At 41.1% G+C, this 15,503-nt stretch overlaps 1 protein-coding gene across 6 annotated transcripts in view; it reads left to right on the top strand.

Moving 5' to 3' along the window:
* Nucleotides 1-15,503, top strand: part of KMT2E (lysine methyltransferase 2E (inactive)) — a 123,580-nt gene that overhangs the window by 30,466 nt on the left and 77,611 nt on the right. For 3 of the 6 annotated variants that reach the window (XM_040412573.1, XM_040412582.1, XM_040412597.1), the window contains exons 3-9: nt 1,588-1,702; nt 2,186-2,409; nt 2,722-2,802; nt 4,735-4,793; nt 5,969-6,022; nt 14,482-14,651; nt 14,870-14,908. In XM_040412573.1, the coding sequence (XP_040268507.1) occupies nt 1,588-1,702; nt 2,186-2,409; nt 2,722-2,802; nt 4,735-4,793; nt 5,969-6,022; nt 14,482-14,651; nt 14,870-14,908 (742 nt within the window). Of the gene's footprint in view, nt 1-1,587; nt 1,703-2,185; nt 2,410-2,721; nt 2,803-4,734; nt 4,794-5,968; nt 6,023-14,481; nt 14,652-14,867; nt 14,909-15,503 lie in introns of those variants that run through there. The other 3 variants (XM_040412591.1, XM_040412604.1, XM_040412613.1) reach the window with 2 other exon arrangements.

The following is a 15,503-nucleotide window of genomic DNA, read 5'->3' on the forward strand; positions in this document are numbered from 1 at the left end:
CACACTGATGCATTCTGAGCGGATCCTTTTCCATTCAGAATGCATTAGGGCAAAACTGATCCGTTTTGGACCGCTTGTGAGAGCCCTGAATGGATCTCACAAACGGAAACCTAAACGCTAGTGTGAAAGTAGCCTAAATAGTAATCCCTTCAACATTACTCCAAGGGGCATGAGAATTTTTTTATTTTTTTTTTAAATCTGATCATTTTTATTGTAGAAATGTACAACAATAAAGCATTGTTACAAATATACACATGTTGTATCACAGAATTTGATATACATCGTCAATTCCACTGGACAATATGATACAGCAACAAATGTCTATGTGGATTATAAAACTACCGCAACATACCCTTCCCACCCCTCCTTCCCCCCCCAACTCCCACTTCAGTACTTTGTGGACTTATCCAAGTATTATTCGGTGCTAATCATCCAGCTGCCCCACAATTTTTCATATTTTTGAGGACATCCCCCTCTTCTTGAACACCATTTTCTCATAAACTAACATCGTGTTTACTTTCCTTTTTGAATTCCTCAATGACTGGAGGGCATGACTGAATCCAATGTAAGGCAATCAGCTTCCTTGCCACATATGATAATCGCCAGCTACAATCTGTCTCCTCCTTTCCAATATCTGACACATAACCCAGAACACATACTTTTGGGGTATCTGCAGTGAAAAGGTATTTTGAATCACTGCCAATACATCCGACCAGAAGCCATCTAAATGTGAACATTGCCACAGCATATGTAATAAAGCAGCTGGTTCTGCTTGGCATCATGGACACTTTGCATCCGTCCTGATGTTAATACGGTGTAAAAAGACCTGAGTTTTGTAGACTCTGTGTACAATGAAAAGTTGAGACAACTTCCCACCTTCGCTTAATGATACTGTCGGTATGGCTTCTAATATAGCTTCCCATTGCTCCTGGGATATTTCCCCTATATCTTTCTCCCAACCCTTCATTCTGGATAGGGGGAACGCTTCCAGATCATGAGAATTTTTTAACATGCTTCAGTGATTGTAAACAGGCTGCCTTTCTGCTGAAAGATAGCAGTGACAATTTTTTTTGTAAAATGTAGAATTTCCTAGAATAGCTATATAAAGAGCATCAGTCACTTTCTTTGGCATCATAATCGCTGTATTTACACTATATATTCATGATGAGTATTTTTCAGGATTTGTTACTTAGGAGAGAATTTAAAGGGGTTGTCAAAGTTAAATAAAATCTCCGGCAGAACGGATATTCACCAGTTTTCTCCCCTACCACTTCGTGCACCCTCCTTCAGTCTTTCTGCCAGTGTTTGTTTTCCTTGGTGCAGCTGTAATGTCTAATGCAAACCACGTCGCTGCTGCAGCCAATAACAGGCCTCCGCAGTAGTGTTAAGTGAATTGATTTGTTCGAGTTCTTGAGCAGCAAAGGGGCTGCTCCCACTGCTCAAGAGGCTCCCCTCTCCCGCTTGATTGGCAGGGACGGACATTTAACCTGGCCCTCTCAATCTCGCTTTCATTTTTCCAAAGCAGGTTGGCATGTGAAAGCTGTAAATTAAGGCAGTTATTTCTTTTTTTTTTTTTCTTTCATGTAGACCGGAATCTGTAGAAGCAAGCCCTGTTGTAGTTGAAAAGTCAAACAGTTATCCACACCATTTATATACCAGCAGTTCTCACCATTCGCACAGTTATATAGGCTTGCCTTATGCGGTAAGTATTATTAATAGACTCTTAACATGGCATTTGCATTTTCTTTAAATTGGAGAAATCGGTCTCTGCATATACTGGAAATGCTGTGGATCATTCAAAACACAGAGAATAATCTCTGGGGTTGGGCGTTTGGAAGGAAAAAGAAATTATATATATCTCATATCTATATCTCTATATATCTCTATCTATCTATCTATATATATATATATATATATATATATATATATATATATATATCTCTATCTATCTATATATATATATATATATATATATATATATATATATATATATATATATATATATCTTCTGCTGCTAACTACAATTTAAAGTGTCACAGTGACACTCCATAGTTAATTAAAATGAATTTGAGCTAGATGAAATACACATCCTTTGCCTAATAGGACAAGAATCCTGAGCATTGTGCACAGTGCATGGAGCGCAAATTATGCTTAACAGATTTGTGTATTTATATTTAAAATCCAGGATCACAACTATGGTGCTCGCCCTCCGCCAACACCTCCAGCATCTCCGCCCCCTGTTCTTATTAAAAACGAAGTGAACGTATTTACTACTCCGCATTTTGATGAGACGTCAAGTGCTACGACCATCAGCACTTCAGAAGATGGAAGCTATGGAACTGATGTCACGCGATGTATTTGTGGTTTTACCCATGATGATGGGTACATGATCTGTTGTGACAAGTGCAGGTATGACATTAGGTTAGGCTAGACAGTGTGTATATATACTTTAGAATCAGTGTATATATATCACTTTAGAATCAGCTGATCTTAAGTGATTGAAAAATATATTTATGTTATGTAAAATATCACACAAATGCAAGTTCCTGAGTACCCTATGAGACTTGTCATCTTTAACTTTATGCCTTTCAGGGATCATTTCATCTTCAACTTGCTTAACCGCTCTCTGTAACAGTAATTTTGACCAGGGGTGCCCAAACGTTTGCATGCCACTGTATGTTGGCTAAAACAACCTTTTTTTTTCATTTTAATTTTTTTCAGTGTCTGGCAGCATATAGATTGTATGGGTATTGACAGACAAAATATTCCAGACATCTACTTATGTGAGCGTTGTCAGCCTCGGTAGGTCTTACTTTGTTTTTGTTTTTTGTCATTTCTTATATGCTTATTTTAACACTGTACATATTTGACCAATATGTGAAAATATAACACTATAAGAATATAATATCAGGAGGTTAAAAAAAAAAAAAAAGCCCAAAGGCAGAAAATACAGTTTGGGATGGATGTTGTACCTATTTGCTCAATATTATTGATTTTCTGGAACTGCCTGTATTGTCCCACAAGTCCTTTTCCCTCTTTAACACCCTGCTGATCCAAGTGCCCCTCCTCTCGCCCACCTCTCCCCTGGCTGAAGCTGTTCTGTGTGATGGCGTGACCTGTCATATCTGTGGTGAAAATGTGCTGTTTTTGCTGTGATCACTGGTTTGGAACGTCACAAGATGGGTACCGTGGACCAATGCATGGGTTTAGTGGTGGTGGCCTTTTTTCCCCCCTTTTAATACAACATTTACTATTAAAATTACATTTTGAAAGGATAACCAATTTGGTGTGAATAGAGAACTACTGCCAAATTACAGTGTTGGTAGATCACTGAAGCTGTTTTAGTTTTGTAAGGATTCCGCATTTAAAGGGAATAGGTTACTGAAAATGTTTTCTGCCAGTTAAAACCATTATGGAAGCAGCCATCTTGCCTCAGATGTGGTTAGCAGCCACCATGGGCCATAAACACAATCGACAGGAGGAGACCATATTGACTTCTATAGGACAGTTTTCCAGGCATGCTCTGTGACCTGTGCAGAGGTCCGGACGGAGTAGATAAGCTCTGATATCACCTATTGTGAATGATGGATCTTGTGTTATCTAGATGATATAGATGATATGTGTCATGCTATTCCCGCCTCTAAAGAGAAGCATGTAACTGCAGTAAAGTGATCTGGCACATTTTATTAGGCTTAGTAGCCAGTGTTAATTTATGCAGGATTTTATGGGTGTGTTTCTTAATTTTTTTTTCTTTTTTTTTTTTTATAATATAGATATTGATGTGGAGAATTAAAAATATCACTAAAATGCTTTCAAATGTTTAACATAAACATGACTTAAGGATAGCTGTCACATTTAGACACTAATTTCAATTTTCATATATGTAGTTACTAATAACATGATATTCCAGAATCAGTTACTATTAAACTTACCCCATATTTAATAGGATTCAGCCCTTAGCAACCAGTCTGCATAAAACTGCAATTTCACTATTCAGTTAAGATGGCCGCCACTGCCCTCATCCTGAGGCTAATCCCGCCTGCCCTCACTACCCGCAATGCATTGAGCTCCTCACTTGCACTAGCCAGTAACAATAGCCCCCCAAAAGTGTCAGTAGCCAGAGCCCTCCCCTCTAAAGGGTTAATCTCCAGCAGCACAAAGGGGTCCTCTTACCACATGTTGCTTTCATTTATACACTGAGCAGATGGCAGATCTCCCTTACCTGTTGTGCGCTGCTCCAACTCTGCATTCTCCAGCTCTGCTCAGTGAGGGAGCGTCTGCCAAGCGCAGGGAGAAGTGCACACAGCCCAGGCACTGTTATCAGCTGCTGGGGAGGACCTGGCTTTAATCAATCATTTACTTACAGCCCCTGGCTGTCAGTAATGTGACCCTGCACGCTGCGTGCTCCGTCTAGTTTGACCATGCCTAGCAACCCTATTTTAAGCACAGGTAAAAGTAGGCAGTACAGGGAACAAAAATGTGGAATTAAGGGGTAATTGAATACACAGTGAAAAGTTGAAATAGGGCCACCAAGGTGATATTAATCACCACAATCCAATACTCCCCAATAAAAATTACAACAATTATTCTTTAAACAGGTCATTTTCTGATGATACCTTCACTTTAAGCACAGAAATTGTCAGACTTTGATCATGCTGTATTCACTTTGACTGAGATATTATTTCAGATTTTTGGGTATTTATAAGTAATGTTATACTAAACATTTTTTGGCAGATCTCTTGACAGAGAGCGAGCAATATTGCTTCAACAAAGAAAACGAGAACATTTGTCAGGTATGTAAGGTAGGGTTGTGAAATATTATGATCCTGTGCTTTTTGAAAGGGTGTAAATATTCTATACAATTTTTTTTATTTTCTCTAGAAAATGTGAATTTGGGACGTTTGTACATACATAAAAACAACAAACATGACATGTAAATGACAGAAGCCTGGGGGTTATTTATTTAGTCCTCATATGAATATAGAAATAGATTTCAGTCTACGAATGGTACACAGATTGCAAAATTCACCAGGCTTCCCAGCTGTCTTATTTCATCAAGGAAGCAGTAGAGTAGGGGATGTGCTGGAAGTGTGACTTGCCGAATCCCTGTACGTGACCACTGCCGGCCATTCAGTCAGTGACGTGGGCAGGCTCAGTGGTCACGTTCTACTCCTCTCCAGTAAATGAGAAGTTCTTATACTTAATGATAGAATGGTCTGCTCCAACAGGCATGTTTTAGATGGCTAAATCCCAGCTGTATGCTGGTTGTTTAGAGGCCCCAATCCTTTTTAAGGGAGATGCCACCCATTTTTTTTTTTTCGGCTTGTAAAAATGACAGGAAATACATGTGCCCTTTACAACTTGTTTTTGTAGTGGTATTTTTTTAGTCACTTTACTTGCCTTTTTTTTTCTTATATAGAAGTTTATGTGAGTGCCTGAAAAAGCAGCACACCTAGAGCATGCTACAATTTCAGGAAACGCCAAGGGTCCAAAAATCGCCAGAAAACTGGCTTAAAAGTACTACTACAACAAAACACATTGAATAATTTCCTATTGGCCAACATGTTACATCTGACTTCAGCGCTTTTTGGCTTAAGAAGAAAAAGCCCAATCAAAGAACCATGGCAATATTGGGGGAAAAAATAATCATAGTTGGAACCCACTGTAATAGAGTATACAGTGCATAGGTTTGGGCATGTTCAATCTTTTGTTTAGCTTATGACTGCAGTTACCCCGGAAGACTCCTTTTTAAGTAGAACTTGCCAGGATTGGTTTTCTACCTGATGATAGATGTAGATCATCTTCATAGGTGGGACATTGCTGAAGCCTATTAAGGAGAGGCAATATTTATTTGCCATTATTTGATCAATCTGGTCATGCTCAGAGGCATAGTGTGTTAGTGCACTTATAATGTTATTTATTGAGTGCCACATACCTTTTGGGCTATAACTTTGTGACTCTAATGCAGATGATCTTCAAACCTGCTACAATGGTAGAGGCAACAACGGAAGCCTTTTATCTGGTAGGTACCATTTCAAATGTGACACACCCCATTCCCTAATTGCTCACAGTTTCTCTTAAAGGGCACCTGTCAGCAGATTTGTTTCTATAAAACTGACTGACCTGTTACATGTGCACTTGGCAGCTGAAGGTATCTGTGTTGGTCCCATGTTCATATGTGCCCGCACTGCTGAGAAAAATGATACCATAATGTATACAAATGAGTCTCTAAGAGCAACTAAGGCGTTGCTGTTACTCCTAGAGGCTCCACTTTCCCTGCAACAGCCGCACCCTCTCTACTTTGATAGGGCCAGGCGTTATAATGTGTTCACTGCCTGGCCCTGTCAAAGTGGAGCAGGCGCGGCAGTTCCAGAGAGAGCAAAGCTTCTAGATGTAACAGCAACACCCCTGCTGCTCATCCTAGAGGCTCATTTGCATAAATGCGGGCACATATGAACATGGGACCAACACAGATGCCTTCAGCTGCCAAGTGCAGATGTAACAGATCAGCCAGTTCCATAGGTACAAATCTGCTGACAGATGCCCTTTAATGGTCTTTTATGTCTTAATTTTTCAGGGTTCCTGTTTCAATCTAATTTTCTTCGCAGAGCATTAGTGCTGTTTTTACTTATTCTACATACTACATATACTGTGTATACAAAAACTTTCATATGTGCACAGTTAATTGTCATTAAGTATTTCCCTTTTTTGTGCCACCCTGTATTTGTAAATTAAATGGCACATAAAAATAAATTATTCTTGGCTACATAGTTATCTGAAAATTGAGCTCTTATCTACCTGCAGATTTCCGAACTGGATATATTACTATCTAAGCTTTGCAGTGCATTTTATGTAACTGCAATGAACTTTGTGTAAAGTTAAACATGTTAGTCAGTAATGTAACATGTTAAAGTATCTAATCTTCCAATTTTATTACCTGACACGAGCAGTCTTGCCTGTGTATAGAGTTTCTTTTGTTGGTGATACAGCACACACTTTCTTCAGCTTGTGGCCTATGTGTTTTTGATACTGTCTGACAAACAAATGTGCAATAACACCTTTTGAATGGATTTATTCCTATTATCACTAGTTTAAAAGTTATATACAATATTTACGCCTAATGTGAATTTAGCTTTTAAGTAAACATTTAAATGCATTTGATCATTTATGTATTAGAAAGTACATAAATAGTAATTAGGAAGTAAAAAAAGGCTTGTTTGAACAGGAAACCCTGTAATAAGAATGTGATGTGCCACTGGAAATGGAAACAGTTGCAAGAATAATAGCATTTATTTCTTAATATACTTTTCAAATCCTGTACATAAAAGTAAAACCTGAAAAAGTAGGTACTTGGGTATGTTGTTTGTGCTGTGTGGGTGTATTTCTTTTAGATCTAGGTAACATCTGTGAGTGATCCTTTGAAGCTAGGTTAATGAGAATGTCCTTTTAATATATTAGGAGTAGTAATTCTTACATTGTCACCCAAATGAGAGTTGGTTTCATATTGCAGCGTTTCTTTATCAGTCTGTTCCCCTTAAACTTCATATTGTCGTGCATCACAAAATAACAGGCAAATGTCAGGCTTCTTGAAAGCCACGCTATTTGTATATTTCATGGAGTAAACTAACCTGAAAATGGATTACATACATATCTGCTATGGATATTTCACAGGCAAGAAACTTAACCAGATGCCACTTTTTGATGCCTTTTTTGACACTTGCACTTTTTTCATGTAACCAGTACAGGCTTTGGCTTAAAGGGGTTGTCCAGCCTTTAACTGATGGCCTATTCTAAGGATAAGTCAACACTAGCTGATGGGCAGGAGTCTGACACCCCACACCAACGGAAATCAGCTGTTCTGTGTAGCTCCATCGCTAGAAGTCAGCTTCGGAACTACACAGCACTATCGGCATTGTAGTGGAAAACACTTGCAATTGCAGCACTTCTCCGATTGAAGTGAATGGGAATAACGCTGTACTGATGAGCACTGTCCACTACAATGTTGACAGTGTTATGTAGATATTGTTGAGGATGGGCCATCACTTAAAGGGGTTATCCAGAAGTAAGACATACCTCTCAGATGGGCTGATCTGTGGTAGACATTATATTTGCCTAGTCCCTGCCGCTGAGTTCGGTATCTGATGCTACCGGACCGACTGGTCTTCTCCCTGCTGCGCTGAAATCAACATTGGTCGACGGGAGACATGTGACTGCAGCAGCCAATGACAACTGGTCACTTGATACAAGGGAATTGGCCCGGGAGTGTCAGACACCGAACCCAGCGACTGGGACCAGGTAAGTATGATCTCCACCATGGGTTAGCCACTTTGGAAGGTCTGTCTTGAATAACCCCTTTAGGATAGACAACCTCTAAATAAAAAACTGCGGTTTTAAAAACGTGGTGAATTCAGCATCGGGGTGTATTCACAAACTGTGGAATTGGTGGAAATTTTCGACCTGGATTCTCAGTAAATGCAGGTGCCTTAGGATATTGTCAATGCCAAAAATTGGGAATAATTGGTCACATAAATTTATAAACCCTATACCTGGCGGTGGATCTGCCTGAGTTATAAAGAGGCGCAAGCTTCTACATAACTTTGGCTGATCCTCTGCCACTTCTAAATGTAAGACAGCTTCATTTAGACCATTTTCTACGCCTAAAACAGGAGTGGAAAATGGTAAATGAGAAGGGCGCCACTTTTTTAGATCTGGCATGAGCGGGGAGAAGTCGCAGATTGTGGCCCAAAGAACCTTTGCTACACAATCTGTGCCAATGATTGTAATGACCCTTGGTATATGGGCTGCCTACTTTATTTATTTATTTGTTTATTTATTTATTGCACTTATAGCACTTATATAGCGCTACTATATTCCGCAGCGCTTTACAGACAGCATCCAACTGTCCCCAATGGGGCTCACAATCTTAGGCCTCTTTCACACTTGCGTTGTCCGGATCCGTCGTGTACTCCATTTGCCGGAGGTGCCCGCCGGATCCGTAACACCGCAAGTGAACTGAAAGCATTTGAAGACGGATCCGTCTTCAAAATGCGTTCAGTGTTACTATGGCAGCCAGGACGCTATTAAAGTCCTGGTTGCCATAGTAGTAGTGGGGAGCAGTATACTTACCGTCCGTGCGGCTCCCGGGGCGCTCCAGAATGACGTCAGAGCGTCCCATGCGCATGGATGATGTGATCCATGCGATCACGTCATCCATGCGAGTGGGGCGCCCTGACGTCACTCTGAAGCGCCCCGGGAGCCGCACGGACGGTAAGTATACTGCTCCCCCGCTCCCCACTACACTTTACCATGGCAAACAGGACTTTAGCGTCCTGGCAGCCATGGTAACCATTCAGAAAAAGCTAAACGTCGGATCCGGGAATGCGCCGAAACGACGTTTAGCTTAAGGCCGGATCCGGATTAATGCCTTTCAATGGGCATTAATTCCGGATCCGGCCTTGCGGCAAGTGTTCAGGATTTTTGGCCGGAGCATAAAGCGCAGCATGCTGCGGTATTTTCTCCGGCCAAAAAACGTTCCGGTCTGGAACTGAAGACATCCTGAACGGATTTCTCTCCATTCAGAATGCATGGGGATAATCCTGATCAGGATTCTTCCGGCATAGAGCCCCGACGACGGAACTCTATGCCGGAACAAAACAACGCAAGTGTGAAAGAGCCCTAAGGTCCCTATCAGTATGTCTTTGGAGTGATACTTCCCATATAACTAAGAGAGTATATACATCTATATGTTTTACTGCTGCAGCTTTAATGCGGCTTTAATGATTACATCTATTTTTATTTAGCACAAAGGAGGTCATACTATTAATATATATCAATTACAAATTTTGGTTCCAGACCTTTATTATGTCTGCGCAGTAGCCTCTCTCCAAGGGGGGAAAAAAGTTACGGCCAATTTTAGCCCTGTGTAATGCATCCATAGGAAAGGACTAAACTTGACTTCAGTCATGACCTCTGGCATTCAGTTAAAGGGGTTTTCCTGGATAGGTCATCAGTATCTGATTGTTGGGGGTCCCAGGTGTTGGATCTCCACCAATCAGTTATTTGAGAAGGCAGTGGCACTCTCAGTAGTGCCATGGCATTTTCCAGCTTTTTCTAGGCTGAGTGGCGACTCTTTCATCGGTCACATGGCCTAGGCTCAGATTGTCCCCATAGAAGTGAATAAGATTGAGCGGCGATACAAACCACAGCCACTGTACAATGTATAGCCTTGTCTCACATGAGCGCCGTCACAGCTGATCGGCAGAGGTCACCCACCAATCGGATACAGATGACCTATACAGAGGATAGCTCATCAGTATTAGGCCTCTTGCACACAACCTTTATGGCTTTTTCAGTATTTTGCGCTCCGTAAAAAATACGGATGACGTCCATGTGCATTCCATTTTTTGCGGAACGGAACAGCTGGCCCCTGATAGAACAGTACTATCCTTGTCCGTTATGCGGACAATAATAGGACATGTTCTATCTTTGAACGGAAATACGGAAACTGAATACATAGGGAGTACATTTTTTAGTTTTTTTTGCGGATCTATTGAAACGAATGCTTCCGTAAACGGGGGGGGGGGGGAGGGAAACGTTCTTGTGCAAGAGGCCTTAAAGTGTCGGAAAACCACTTTAACTGCCCAGGTATCTAATAGGTGAATTGTTAACTGAGGAGCAGAATTAGTACTGCATGCAGCAGCCTGTCAGCATTAGATCTGTCAGTTTCTACGTAGAAGCAAGATCTGTGTGTGCGTTTTTTTTATTTAATTAAGATGACAATATCACTTAGACTGAGGCAGGCATCCATCAGTGATGTAGTTATTGTAGTAATAAAATACAATCCACCACTGTCCTGTGCATTCAGGCAGCAGATATGTCATGTAACACTGTTGCTTACTGAATGTCAGGGGTGGGGTCACATGATGTGAAGGGTGTCCCATGACTAATGCCATGTTTCAGTTAGGACTTGGATACAGTACAAAGGACTGAACCGTGGTCTGTACCATTCTACTGTGCATATAGGGGTTCACTGCCTGATATAAGAAAGGTATGTATGCAGAATTTTAAGTGCATTCCTTATAAACAAAAACATAAAGTAAAACCTGGGATAGCCCCCTGACACGTTCTCTACAATGTATAGGTGTCTTTTACATATGCAGATTGTGAATGGAGTACTGGTGCAATGTTTACATGCTGAAGAAACGTGCCTGTTTTACCTATGGGATTATTGATATCTTTTGTACCACATGATGGAAAGTATATTATTAGGCTTTATAATAATCTGGGTATTTCCTGTACTTGTGCATTTGCCAAAATGTGTGACTTAAAATATCACTTAAAAATTAAAGAGGTTGTCCGAGCATTTAACATTGATGACCTATCCTCACAACTCCCAGCACCCCCTGCCAGTCAACTACTTCAAGAGGCTGTGGCGCTCTGACATCACTTTCATCCATCATATGGCCTAAGCACAGCTCAATCCCTTTCAAGTGAATGGGGCTCAGCTGCAATGCCACGCTCAGCCACTATCCAATGGACAGCACTGTGCGTGGAGCGCCGTGGCCTCTTGTGCCGTTGTACAAAGATTGTGAATTTTTTTTTTCTTTAATCAATGAACCGTTAATATGTTCATGCTATTCCTCTTATATCCCTTTTTAAATTAACTTTTCTTTTGTCTTCCAAGTTGATAAAAATTATGCAGTACTGTGAAAAATGTGTAGCTGGATATGAGCAATTTCATGTGATTTGCAGATGCACTAGTGTATATAATATCATGGGCAAATCAATTTTACATGTTCTCTAATTCTTTAAAGCATGCATTCAGTAAAAAAAACTTAAAAAAAACATTAATTAAAGGGATTCTGTCACCTCTTTTTACCCTATAGCGATGCGGACATGCACGGCTAGATCGCCGCTAGCATGTCCACAATATACCTGTCCCATATCTGAGTGTTTTTATTGAGTGTAAAAAATGATATTATATATTTGTAAATCGCCCTGGTAAGGAGCCCAAGGGGCTGTACTAACCGGTCTGGAGCCTAGCCAGGCCCCCGTGAAGGAGCCCAGCACCGCCTGTATCCACTAATCTCCTTGCTCACAAAGTCAGATCGCCGACATAGTGTTTCTTCCCTTTGCTGGCATTAGCCTCAGGGAAGGAACTGATTACGGCGATCTGACATCGTGAGCAAGGAGGAGATTAGTGGATACATGCGGTGCTGGGCTCCTTCACAGGGGGCATGGCTGGGCTCCAGAACGGTTAGTACAGCCCCTTGGGCTCCTTTGAACAGGTATATTGCGGACATGCTAGCGGTGATCTAGTCGTGCATGTCCGCATCTCTATAGGGTAAAAAGAGGTGACGGAATCCCTTTAATGAATCTTATTAAAGAACATGGCTTCTGCCTTTATCAGGCTGCTTTGCTGTTTCCTGATTTTAATGTCTATCGAGAGAGGAGAAGGCGGCGGCTGCATGAGACAAACACCCCGCAGTTTCTTAAAGTGGTTATCCAGGAAAAGATATTTCTGACTTGGGCTACATGCACACGACCGTTGTGTGTTTTGCCAACCGCAAATTGCAGATCCGCAAAACACAGTATGGCGTCTGTGTGTGTTCCGCCATTAATATAACTGCCTGTTCTTGTCCACAAAACTGACAAGAATAGGACGGTTTATATTTTTTTTATGGACCAAGGAACGAAGCAACGGATGCGGACAGCACACGGAGTGTTGTCCGCATCTTTTGCGGCCCCATTGAAGTGAATGGGTCCACATCCAAGCCGCAAAAACTGCGGCTCGGATGCGGACCAAAACAACGGTTGTGTGGATGTAGCCTTATCCTCAGGATAGGTCACCCGTGTCAGATCTGTGGAGGTGCAACACCTGGGACCCCCACGATCAGCTTTTAGAAGAGACCTTCAGTGCCGCAGCTTCTTCTTAGGCCAGTGACGTCACTGTACATCAGTCACATGGCCTAGTTGCAGTTGAACTGCAATACCATGCATAGCCACTATACAATATACAGCACGGTGTTCGGAAAGCTGCCAGGAGCCGACTGCGCTCCCCAGAGCTCTGGTGAGTGCGGTGGCTCCGAAACAGCTGATTGGCGGGGATGCCGGGACTTGGACCCCTGCTGATGTGATAATTATGACCTATCCTAAAGATAGGTTATAATTACCTTTTCCAGGATCGACCCTTTTAGGCCCGTTAATTAAGTAGATGATTCAGAAAGGAAGTGTTCCTTCCTGACAATCACCTGCTCGTCAGTGTACATGCAGCGACCACCTCCACAGTATGGGGCGGAGCGATGGCTATCGTTTGACCCCATACAGAGTGCTGTTTAGACAGCATGATCTGCTGCGGGAAAACTTTTGTCTTCAGTGACCACACTGTTGCCTGATGAACGCGCTTTTTGCTTCATGGGTTAATCAGCGGCACCTTTACAGATTATTGCTAACGAGCGCTCGTATGAATGCTTGTTGTCCATAATCTTAACGAACAATGGGCAGTCTATATGGGCCTTTAGCTCTGCTACAGTTAGCACTGTTTACTATATCTAGTAAAATAAGGCTATAGCACTGTTCAGAATGATGTAACAAATCACTTACTTGCTCGCAGCAGCCTCCTCCTCTCCATAGACTTGTGTGTGGGGCTGGAGACTTATGATGATAAAGATAAGGGGCTGCGTAAAGGGAAGAAGCCCAGGAGCAGTCATAATTCTTATCATAAGATATATTACAAAGTTTCTTATATTCACTGTTTATAACTGGAATAACACTTCCATTACTTAAAGAGGTCCTTTTACCACTCCTGACCTGCCTATTTTAATAGCTCCATGCAATCCCCATGTAATACTAATTCTGTAACATCTATTCTTATGTCTCTATGTTGTGCTATTCCTTTATTTCTACTAGAAGTTATGAATGAATTGCTATTAGCCTTCAGTAAGGGTACAGAGGGGAGGTAACCAGTTGTGGGTGTGTACCTGCACAGTCTGACAATGGCAGCACTGATTGGATAGAATGAGTCTGTGCAGGTACACCCCCCAACTGGTTACCTCCTCTGTACCCTTACTGAAGGCTTATAGCTATTCATTCATAACTTTTATGCCACATCATAGAGTCATAAGAATATATACTATAGAATTGTTATTACATTGGGAATGCATGTAGCTATTAAATCAGGCATGTGAGGAGTAGTGAAAGGTCCTCTTTAAAAGGCACCCAGCTAGAAATTTCAAAAGAAAAATGCATCGATTTTACAAAATTTGTTAAAATGTGTATGATTTTTAAGGACAAAAATGCCCCCAACCTGAACCAGTTAAAAGCATATTCTCAGCTCTTATGACTCGATTGAACTTGTGGGAATTCACAAGTCAAATTGGACAAAACCATTTGCTTATCTCGGCAAATTTTTCCTTTCTTTAGAGATATATATGGTAAATTGAATATGCTAAAGATGGTTTAATGTCTTGTCTGATTTTAAAGATGGTGATACCAGTGCAACAGAGAGTTGTGATGAAGTTCCCATGGAGCTGTACACTGCTTGCCAGCACACTCCTACAACACTTACTCTTACCGCCACCAGAGTAACAAAAGTGAATGACAAAAAAAGAAAAAAAAGTGGAGAAAAGGAACAGAATGTGAAGTCAAAAAAGGCAAGAGTTTAAACATTAAATACCAGATTATCCTATTCCTTTTTTTATTCTAATTGTAAAGTTGGCACGTTCATGTTTGGTGGTATTAATCTTTGACTTGTCTTATCTTGCTTTGTCTTTTTTTTTTTTGGGGGGGGTCTTAATAATGAATATATCTAATATTAGATTATCATTTTGTGTGTGTTTAATACTGAAATGTCTCATTTTTACCTCCACAGGCCTTTAGAGAAGGATCTAGAAAATCTTCTCGAGTAAAGGTATGATAAATTACTCATTTTTACCAGAAGTTTTTTAATTTGTCATTTGTAACTAAAGTGTTTAATGAGGCTCTGTTCGCTCATGTCATAACTTACAGAAGCCATTTTGTAACTAATTCCGATGTATTCCAATGGCATGTAATGGTTCTTTAAATTTTTTACATTTTATTTAATTTTTTTTCTAAATTATGATGGAAATGCTGCTTTTTCTCGTTGATGGTATTGGGGGACACAGCACCATGGGTATATCCCCAGCTACCACTAGGAGGCACTAGATGTCAAAAAAGGTTGGCTCCGCCCAGGTGGGCTGTACCCTCTCCACAGCACTAGGCTATTAAGTTTTAGTCTAGTGTCAGGAGGCAGACCTGACCTGCTTTTTTTCCTGCAGGTCATGCTGCTATTTTATTAAATTTTTTCATCGTAATTTTTTTCTCTTCTGCAGGTTTTCACTTGCTGCAGGCGGGTGCTCCATCGTGGGCTGTCACTTTAGTTGCACCCCTTGCGGGTGCGTACTCAGGTACCTCGCCAGTCACCCAGTCCCCATTGACTGCATGCACAGTGGCATGCTGGCATTCCCACGGTCTCCGTGTTGAGT

The sequence above is a fragment of the Bufo bufo genome, chromosome 1 (genome assembly GCF_905171765.1).
Source record: "Bufo bufo chromosome 1, aBufBuf1.1, whole genome shotgun sequence".
NCBI classification, from domain to species: Eukaryota; Metazoa; Chordata; class Amphibia; order Anura; family Bufonidae; genus Bufo; species Bufo bufo.